This window comes from Tetranychus urticae, chromosome 2, assembly GCF_039701765.1.
Source record: "Tetranychus urticae isolate SD_2017Ah chromosome 2, NJAU_TeUrti_SD_1.0, whole genome shotgun sequence".
Lineage (NCBI taxonomy): Eukaryota > Metazoa > Arthropoda > Arachnida > Trombidiformes > Tetranychidae > Tetranychus > Tetranychus urticae.
In genome coordinates, this window is record NC_142959.1 from 7,737,057 (window position 1) to 7,747,998 (window position 10,942).

Below are 10,942 nucleotides of genomic sequence, written 5' to 3' on the forward strand. Positions count from 1 at the left end.
TCCTTCTTGGTGTCAATAAAAAGGTAGTATTGCCATTTTTAAAAACAAGATCCACTTTCAAATCACCTTGCATCCAGTTCTAAGCAATAGCTTTCACTTGGATTCCACATTTTGCATCACTTTATCAAAGGTCCAATGTTAACCGTGAATAGCATCAAGAGTGATATGTTTTCTACGATAAACTGAGACAGATAGATTAATATCAAGTCAGAAATTAATTAACGCCTCTTACCAATATGAAAAATCTTTTCTCAAGAGTCACAAAGTCTCCAATTTTCAAGCCATTGTATGGTCCAGTAGCCCTATCCATCAACTCTAAAATCTGTGTGAAAAATCGGGTCATATTTTAGTTATCAATACAGTGATCCCTCTCAAAGTGCGAAGTTACCAGGGAAACGGTCTATTCATACGGTCGAAAAATAATTTAATTTAACTCAAAAAAGATCCCAAATCAAACATTAAAACAAACATAACTAGATTGACTGCAAACAGTGTAGTCTGAGCTTTTGATATGCGATTTCAAATATTTTTAATTTGCTGTGTTGATGCTATCGAAAGAAGTTCTTATTTAAAAAGAGTGCAGGCAAAAAGTCAAGCATTCGAGTTAAGTTTTGCGTCTTGGTAGGTTTGTAGAAGAACAAAAATTTAGTACATTAGAGCTAGTAAATAAATTCTCAGATTGATAGAATCGAGGCCAAAGTTGAAACTTCGATCGCCTTTGTTAAATTATTACAACATTTACTTTTACATTACTTTTATAATTGAACAACGCGAACCAAAGTTTCAACTTTGAACTCGATTTTCTCAAAAACTGGGGATCAGAGATATTTTTGAATCGCAAAAATGGACTCAGGCTTTATGTCCCTATAAATTAACAGAGGCTAAATTTGAAAGAAATTAATTTTTACCCGTTTTTGCCCATTTATGTCAATTTGTGCATAAAGTGATCTATGTTTTGGCGCCCTCTATTGATATAAAATATCCCCAAATTTTGGGACTGGGCCAATCTTTATCAAAAACTATTCAGTAAATTTTGTCCCCTATAGCAAGATATTTTGAAGATTGCATCAAAATCGGGATTATTATTTTTGAGTTATCGTCGAACAAAAATTCGCAAGTTCACCTCATATGTCTTCGCTTCGCTCAGACAAATTACTAACAAGGGAGGTGACCCACCTGGTACGATTTGATTCGGGAAATTTCATGATGAATCGATGGAAATAAGTTGAAAAAGATGTTTGGCCAAGTCATAGGACCTGCAAATTTTTGCTCCAATTTTTATTCCAATTATAAGTCTAATTCAGACCTATTGTAATGAATTGAAAATGACAAAAACAAAGACATTGCACAACAAACTAAACAAAATGAATGTTAGTCTCAACTTGAGAATGGCAATTTTTCATAGTTTCAGTTCATTACAATAGGTCTGAATTAAACGCAAAATTGGAATGAAAATTGAAGTAAAAATTTGCAGGTCCTATGACTTGGCCAAACATCTTTTTCAACTTATTTTCATCGATTCATCATGAAATTTCCCGAATCAAATCGTACCAGGTGGGTCACCTCCCTTGTAAGAAGTTGTGTAAAAGCATGTGAAATGCGAACGAAACAACGTCTAAACGATTTTGCTGGAAAATAGACAACTAAACAAAAAAGTCGCATTTTGAGAGGGATTGATGTACCGTAGTGTTATTGATATTTTGAGTTTATAAATTAATTGATTGTTCTAATCGAATCATTATTCCTTACTTTGCTTGCTGTTTGCAATGAAAGCTTATTCTTGCAGGATAATTGGTGAAGTTTTATTGTTAATTTATCAAGCTATCAATGAAAGAAAACAACAAAATCAATTTTGATACAAAATTATCTATTATTAATTATAATACCTCTGAGGTGAACTTCCCAAATGCAATTGCAAAGGCTCCAATAACTGATAGCATGAACACACCAATGATTGCGAGGGAATTCGCTAAAATATCATTGTAAACTCGAATAATGCCACCAAGGAAAATGTATAAATCGGCTGAAAAGGCAAATACAATGACAATGTAAAAGAAAACGTACCGTAGTTTTTTGACAGCGAACTCGAAACTGTTGAGACGACGGATGGCTAATAGACAGAGCAATGTGACTTGTCTATCAACTGAAACTATTTCAGTTGATCTGTTCAGTAGATCGGCCATATTTAGTAAATTTTTTAGTTGGTAAAGATGAAATGATAATAAACATATTAGATACCAGCCAAATCCAAAAATCCCGATTAAAAAGAAAGAGACATTAAAGCTACATGGAAATGACCAAATAAAACTAGTAAAGAACAGGTTTGGTATCTTGTACACCAATGGATTGGTTATTGATGGGACGATGAACGATATTGATATAAATAGAGGAAATACCAGCATCATGTAATAAGCAAAAATAGACACTATGATGATTGTTGTGCGAAGCTTTTTACAATTGCTATTATCCATCTTCAAATTGGCTGGAGTGAAGCCACTGAGACAAACTTTCCAAACGGATAATACCTCGAGATTTCCTTTCGATTCAAGAATTAGAATCCATTCACGAAAGATGATTAAGATTGAATAAATGACCAAACACCATATTAGTAAAGGTTGATGATCTTTAGATCGAAATATTGGATCACCAAGATAAACGGCAACCGATTCACTATTATTATTGCAAATAAGCATTATGCCTCTGCACCAATTGATTAAAGTGGTTATTCCGATGATCCAATCCCATCGATTAAGTTGACGATAACCAAAAGATTTGGCAGTAACAGGCTTAATTTGACTCAGTCCATGACGGAGAACCTGATAGATTATTGTTAATCTTTCCGTACGTCGTATCAATTGAAAAACATACGAATTAGCATCATTCGAATGAGAAATTATAAAAAAACTGAAAATGTTTCTCAAATATTTCAGCAACAAGTTTTTTCGGTAACGATAATAACATGTAACTGCATCAGGCATTATTAAACGAGTCATGTTCAACTGGGAGTTTATTAGATTTAGACTGATTGTTTTTTCTGTTTGGAAGTTGAGAAATGATGAAAAACTGAGAATTTTCTGAACGGATTTCAAAAAACAGTTTATTCGATAACGATAAAAACTAGCAATTGCATTAGCCATTATTAACCAGCGATGTTGAAACTTGAAGTTGTTTATTAGATTTAGACTCATGTTTATTATGTATGTTAATTGTTACTGTGCTTCTTCTTATTAAAAGTATCATTGATTCACCTCTAACTGAAAGCATTGATGAAGGTCTGGACTCATTTCCACCTTTGATTTCGTGATCTTTCAATTCATCATCCATAGAAGGCTTAATAACGTGTGTATTTAATTGTTAATGAAAATTGATTTAAATATTGTTTACAATCAAAGCGATAGTTTATTATTAATAATAGAAGGAAAATAACTGAGTGATTTCATAACACTAAAGGGTGAACCAAAAGTAGGGACACAAAATTTGAAACTGGATTTCTTGGTTAATACTCATCGTATTTATTTCATCTTAAGATATTTTGTAGATTAGACTCGGACAATAAGATGATTATTTTATTTTTGTTGGGCGACATTCTCAAAAAATTTGATGTTTAATTAAAATTTAATCATTGGCTCTGCATTTGGCAATCAGTTCCCAGCAATTAATGTTGTACAACCCCTTGTGCAATCGAAATTAATTTGCAAATTAAGTTCAGAGTGTACTTTCATATCAAATTGAAACAATATGAATAAATGATGGGACATTAACCTTCAATAGTAGATCACACAAGAGTATAATATTTAGGTTAACGATGTAAGATAATTCGTAAGATGTGTTATCAAAATTACTGCGGGTTTCGCCTTTTGGACATGAAACGGGATATTCTTTTGATACAAATAGATGATAAGACAGAATCAAATCAGGGATCAATTCTGCCCAGCTGTGTAAGAGCCAAAACTATTCAAAAAAGTCAATAGAGTTTTCACGTTGAAAGCCAAGTTGCATTGTAATTCATGTTATTCGCATATCAGTTCTGGGTATTGGGTTACACTTGGACTTGCCGATTTCCAATTACTTTATCAAAATTACAATGTTAACCATGAACAGCATGAAAATTAATGTTTTCTACGATAAAACAGATAAACAATTAGTTCAGAAAATTAAGAGTTGGATTCAAGGCTCAGAACCTCGTGTAATAGGCAAAAATAGACACTAAAATGAATGTTGTGCAAAGCCTTTTGCTGTTGATATTATCCATCCTCAAATTAGTCCGAGTGAAGCCGTTGAGACAAACTTTCCAAACGGATAATACCTCAAGATTTCCTTTGGATCCAAGGGCCAGAATCCATTCACGAAAGATGACTATGATAACTAAAATGCCCGAACACAATATTAATGAAGGATGACGATCTTTACTACGAAACAGTGGATGATCAAGATAAATGGCAACCGATTCATTTTTATTGCAAATAAGTATTACTCTAAACCAATTGATCAAAATAGTTATTCCGATGATCCAATCTAACCAATTAAGTCGACGATAACTAAAAGAGTTGGCAGTAACAGGCTTACTTTGATTCAGTCCATGACGGACAACCTGATAGATTATTGTTAATCTTTCCGTACGTCGTAGCAATTTAAAAACATACGTATCAACCTGAATTTATTTAGAAAATACGTTCAAGTTTTTGGCAAATAGGTCAAAATGTGTCATCCTAATCAGTTGAGTTTTTATGACTCAATTTTTATGCTATTATAGCTAACAAACCTTAATTCGGCCAAAAAAAGCTTTGAGTTTTCTTAAGTAAAAGGCTTTCTTCATCTCAAAATGAATATAATCAATCCGACAACAGCAAAAGATTTCATTGTTATTAATACTTTTGGATTTCTTATTATGACAATGAGCATCAAGAATTTGGGTCTTTTATATGACTTTGCGATCAGACATTGGCAGATCAACTACACCTTGTACCTTGATAGCTCTATTACAACATAGAGTCCAAGACAAACAAATACAAACAATAACGTATATGAGACTTGTCTTGCTGTGTACTGCGATCAGCAATTGCTGTTTAGCATTCATAACTAACGATAGTTATTCTAGCGATAGTTTGGATTATTGAACGCCTGTGATCAATCCTTTATTTACGTAATATTTTTGTATCACTTTATCAAAGGCCCAATGTTAACCGTAAACAGCATAAGAGTCGTTATATTTTCTAAGACATACCAGAAAAGACGAAAAAAGTTAATGTTTGAACAGATATTCAAGTACAGGGTGTTAGAAAATTGACTCCCGGTGTTTAAACTTGCATAGAATCTGAACGAATGGGAATTTTCTTAAGATCTTCATCTCATTCGAAAGAGCAATTATCAATTAATCATAGTAAAATATTTTCAAAATCTTGACCATCAACGTTATGAAGCAGGTCAAGCCGATTTACGAAATTTGAACGAATTTCTTTAAAAATGTCACAATTCGCACTTTCCGTCGACTGTTACGAGTTGTTTCTTGGCTTTTGGAGCTACTTTATAAATCACTCATACATATTTTCTGGTTACATGATGTTCCAGAACTGAAAATATTTTCATTTTAAAAGGTGCTTTAGATGGCATAATTATGCCACAAATTTTCAGAAATAGGGAAAAATTTTTATCAACAACTTTAAACGAAAAATTCGACTGTCGATGGACAAAGTCAATCTTAAATTTAGTTAAAAATGTTGAAAGACAAAAAAAACCCAAGAGACAAAAGAAAGAGAAAGCATAAAGAGCGTACTGGAACTTGCAGGTTATTCGAGTCTAAAAAGAAAATGGCGGACATTGTTACTGGACTAGAACCCAAAAAATCTAAGTTAGCACAAATGCTCCTCGAAAAACTTTGAATGATCTCTCTATCCCTACCGGTTGTCGCGCAGGGTCATTTCAAACATCGGGAGTCAATTTTCTAACACCCTGTAGATCATCTTACGAATATGAAGAAGCTCCTCTCAACAGTCAAAAAGTCCCCGACCTTTAAGCCATTGTATGGTCCAGCGACTCGATCCATTACTTCCAAAACCTGCATAAAAGTCGTGCATTAAGCAGTCTTTATTACGTTTCGAGTTCATAAATTAATTTAGAATTCTATTGAAATCAATAAACCAATCATTACCTTACTTGTTTCCTTCAATGAGAGTTTATTATTCAGAGCTAATCGGTGCAATCTAACTGTTAACTTATCGAGCTAAAAAACAAAAGGAAAGAGACGATGCTGTAGCGAATATAATAATGCAATCAATAGCTAATCACCTCTGAGATGAAATTTCCGAAGATATAACCGAAAACTCCAATGCTCGGAAGACCAAAAATGCCAACTGTAGCAAGTAGATTAGCTAAGAAATCATTGTAGACTCTGACAATCAGTCCAAGGAAAATGAATGTATCACATAGCAAAGTTAATACAATGCAAATGTACAGTATTACATAACGTACTTTCCTAACAGCCAACTCAAAGCTATTGAGACGACGAATGATGAGTAAACACAGCAATTGGACGTCTCTTGCATACACTGCTGCAGTTGAATTTTTCAAGTAATCAGCCTTGTAAATCAGATTAAGCAATCGGTAGGAATGAAAAGAAAATGTACATATTAAATACCAGCTGAATCCGAGAACCGCACTCAAAAGAAAAGAGGCAATAAAAATTTCTGAAAGTGACCAGAGAAAACAGAAGAATAACAATTCAGGAATCTTGTTCATCCAAGGATTGGTCAGTAATGGGATGATAAACACGAATGATGCAAATAAAGGACCAATAAAGATGGTACAATAAGAAACAACAGACACTGAAATAACAATCAAGCGAAATCTATTCACGTTCAGTTTATCCATTTCTAAGTAAACTGGATTAAAACTGTAGCGACAAAACTTCCATATCGACAATGTCCCGATGTTTCCTTTATTTTCAAGACTCAAAATCCACTCTCGAAAGCTGAACAAGACTGTTAAAGTAATAAATGCCAATATGATGCAAGCTAGACGATCTTTACTGCGAAAAAGTGGATCTCCAAGAATAATGTTCACAGTATCACTACTATTGCAAATAAGACCTATGCATCTGAACCAATTGATTAGAGCAACTATTGCGATGATCCAATCCAGCCAATTATATCGACGATAGCCAAATGTATTCACATTGGAAGAGTTATTTTGATCCAAACCATTACGTAAAACTTGAAAGATAATAGTCAGTCTTTCTGTTCGTTGTACAATTTGAGCAGCACACAAATCGGCTTTATCAGGATCTGGAGTTACAAATGAATAACGAAACAAGTTTACCAAATCCTTTAAAAAGTATCCTTTCTGAACACTCTTAGAACTTTTAGTGGAAAGTACCATTAGATTCATTTCCATGAAAAATGTTGAACTTATGGCAATCGAGAAAAATTCTGTTCTATTTGTTTAATATCAATGCAATACAGTCAATATTTTGTATTATATTCTCTACTTTCTGTTTCTATGCGCCTTTACTTCAAAGTAATGCATTTCTAATTGGAAAGGTCACATTAGCATGAAACCATTTGCACCTGTGATTTCGTGATCGTTAATTCATTAAAATGTACCGCTAATATATTTTAATATTGATCATTGATTATTAATCAATCAATTGAAATTGATTTTATTATTGATTCCGATGAAAACATGGAACCTGCAGAATAAGCATATTAATCATAATTACCTTTAAAATTTTATAAATGGCTAGCCATTGTAAAGTTCTTATTGGGTCTCATGAGTGACTAACCACTGTCAACTTTTGATTGAAAGGTGATAATTGAAAAATGTTTTGGAAATTATTAGTACATTATCTGTTAAATTTGCAGAAATTAAAAATCTAAATAGTTGATTACCGTAAAGACGCGTATCGAAACTTCACTCTATAAAATGAGAATATCGGGGACGGGTCATTACAGCAAAAAGCATTTGAGCGAAGGTCCACTGAGCGAAAGGCAACTGGGCAGAAGTCACTTGAGCGAAAATTTAGCATGAAAATTTCGAGCTGATTATTTTGAATAAACTGATACAATGTCAAATTTTTAAGGCCAATGGCCAAAATTAAGAGATCTCTAACTATTAAAGTCACTCTCTGAGTATTCGGATGTAAATAATCGCAAAACTATTAGCTCTAGTATACATACAGTGAATAGATATAAAAGTATTGCAAAAATATGCTTTTTATGGAAAAAGATGATTGATTGATAATTAATTAAATAATAATAATTTTCTATGCGTTAATCGGAAGACACTCATTTTTATTTATTAATTTATTTTATTAATAAAGATCATAAAGATGATATGGAAATCAATAATATTTATGAGAAGCATTGCATAAAACGAATTTATTGAAATGGAAATAAAATATTGAAATGTTATTGTATGCTAACAAAATAAGCAATCAACAATCATCTAGTTATCTTCTCGCAGCACATCTTTTGTGACATGATTTAGATTGAGTTTTCCCATTGCATGGGCTCTTTTTATAGGATTGGCGATTGATATCTGAATAACTGAAATTTCTTACTAACATGTGGATATAAATAATCCCATTGTTTGAGACAAAACTCAACTCTGCCCGTTTCAGTTTTTCCCCAATCATCTATGTTTAGTATCATTGCTGACATCTTTTCTTGGAATGGTTTCCATTTAGTTTCACCAACCATTGGAGGCTCACTGTAAATAAATAATTAATCAAAGTCATTTAATTGATTAATTGATGAAATGAATGAACTTACCCATTTTCAGCGAAATGAGTCCAAATTTTCATCATTTCACGACTCAATGAGATATCTTTCTGTGAATAGTCAGGATTTATCAGAGGTAAACCGAAAACATATGGAATATCAGAAGAATGAAAAGTTCCCATCCATTCGTTAAAAAAAGGAAGATAAGCTTTTGGTCTCTGTGTGTGGTAATAAGCATACACTTTACCACCGTTTGTACCCAAATTAGAAGCATATTGATGCCCAAACACGAAAGTCGGACAAACAAATAAAAGGTCACTGTAAGCTCTTTCGAGTTGAGTTCGCAAATAATCTGAGTTGTTAGTTTCTGGACCAAAGTAGAGTTCACGGAAATAGTCAATTGATTTAGAATCAAAAATACGTTCCAAAAAGTTTGTAGCTTCACGATACGATATGGGCATAGGGGAAAAGTGATTGAATGCCATGGGATCGATAGCATTCATGAACATCGAAGCTTCATTCTTTTCTACGCCCAGTAAAAGGTCAACTGAATTATCGTACAATCCTTCTGCCAGAATTTTGGATGGTTCGTATGGAAGTATATCGCCACCAGCTGTGAAGGAAAATGCTACTAATTTATCACCTAAACCGTTCAGAATTTCCTTTGCTTTCAAATTCTGCATGCATTCAAGAACATCTTCCGATTTTGAACATGATGTTTTGTTGTAAAGTTCCCAAGAGCCTGTAATCAAGGCATCAAGATCGTGATCTATATAAACTGTTCCTGACTCGAGAATGGCTCGTTTAAATAGTCCTTTTGAAGGGGGCGACAATAGATGTGCAGAGATTGACACAGATCCAGCAGATTCACCAAAAATTGTCACACTATTCGGATCACCACCAAACATATGAATATTTTCATGAACCCATTTCAAAGCAAATAGTTGATCTTGAAAACCAATATTTGGTGGAATTCGAGGTTCATTTGCTCCAAAGTAGATGAAACCGAATGCATTAAGACGATAGTTCATAGTAACAAGTACAACATCATGTAACGGGACCATTGGAATTCCTTCAGTGTTTCCTTCATTCCCATAACCAAATGTAAAAGCTCCTCCATGAATCCAGAAAAGTACTGGTCGTAGTCGTTCTGATGAGTTATTAAAAGTTGATTCAGTAACATAGATATTGAGATAAAGACAGTCTTCACTAGTTTTTCCTGTATAAGGTATGTTTAAAACCGGATTCATTGGTTGGAGACAAGCTGGGCCAAAGTCAGTCACTGATTTAACCTCAGTCCATGGATCTGGTTTAACTGGTAACTGTAACCTCAACTTACCAACCGGTGACTTTGCATAAGGAATACCAAGAAACTGGTAAACATCAATCGATGCATATTCAGTAACTTTACCTTGGATAGGACCACTAGTCAAATTAACTATTGGAGTTAAATTAAGCCCATGAACGGGCGAAAAAATTAGACAGAATAAAATCAAAATATTCATTTTGAATAAACATTTATTATGGTAGAGATTTCCCATTCATCCGATATATATACATCAGCAGTGACAAAACCAATGAGATCGTCAGAAAACAATAGAAACAAAAATTTTAGATCCTACAGAAGTGATTATGAATCAGATTCGTTTTATCTGCGTCTACTTGCGTTTATGAAAGATAATATCCTGCAACCAAACATTCAGATAATCATGAGGGTTTTTAAAAATCTGGAGTAAGTGTGATATGTGAATGAAAAAGAAGTGCCAAGTGCTCAATTGTTAAAACCAAAATGATCAGATATCCAGTGCAAAGATATTGACGATTAAATGTTCCAAACCATGACAATGGCTTACGATTTCAGAGCACGATTATCGTTTATGATTGTTCCAACTCACAGTTACAGTTGCATATCTAAAATTTTTCAGCCAATGGTAGTAACATTTTTTATCTGGTGCAAAACTGCGAAAAATGCGGTCAAAATTCTAGATAAACTCTTATATAAAGAATAATACCTCGACGACAGTTACAATCAGAGAAAAAACTAGTCTTCTCAGTGATTTAATTCAGTATTTGAAATATTGATATGTTATTGATAAATTCAAAAATATCTAGTAGAACAGATTTTAGATACAAAAAAGAGCACCAGATCGAATCAAATCAGCACAAATTATGAATTTTTTGTAACATTAAGTTAGACAATCATTATCAATAATTGTGCTCTTAATTGT

General features: G+C 33.2%; 1 protein-coding gene across 1 annotated transcript; it reads right to left on the reverse strand.

Annotated features, from left to right (window-relative positions):
* Nucleotides 1–8,353: 8,353 nt before the first annotated feature.
* On the reverse strand, nucleotides 8,354–10,289 carry LOC107366027 (uncharacterized). Its single transcript, XM_015933603.3, has 2 exons — nucleotides 8,766–10,289; nucleotides 8,354–8,703 (listed from the first exon to the last, which is right to left on the reverse strand). Exons 1-2 carry the CDS (start codon nucleotides 10,253–10,255, stop codon nucleotides 8,511–8,513), a joined length of 1,683 nt encoding a protein of 560 aa, XP_015789089.2. The 5' UTR covers nucleotides 10,256–10,289; the 3' UTR covers nucleotides 8,354–8,510.
* Between the last annotated feature and the right edge of the window lie 653 nt (nucleotides 10,290–10,942).

What these genes read in the sequence shown, in the direction of transcription:
- LOC107366027 (XM_015933603.3), bottom strand. Translation starts at nt 10,255, where the DNA reads ATGGGAAATCTCTACCATAATAAATGTTTATTCAAAATGAATATTTTG. An exon ending in ACTCATTTCGCTGAAAATGG is followed by an intron (nt 8,704 to 8,765) that starts GTAAGTTCATTC and finishes ATTTATTTACAG; the next exon opens with TGAGCCTCCAATGGTTGGTG.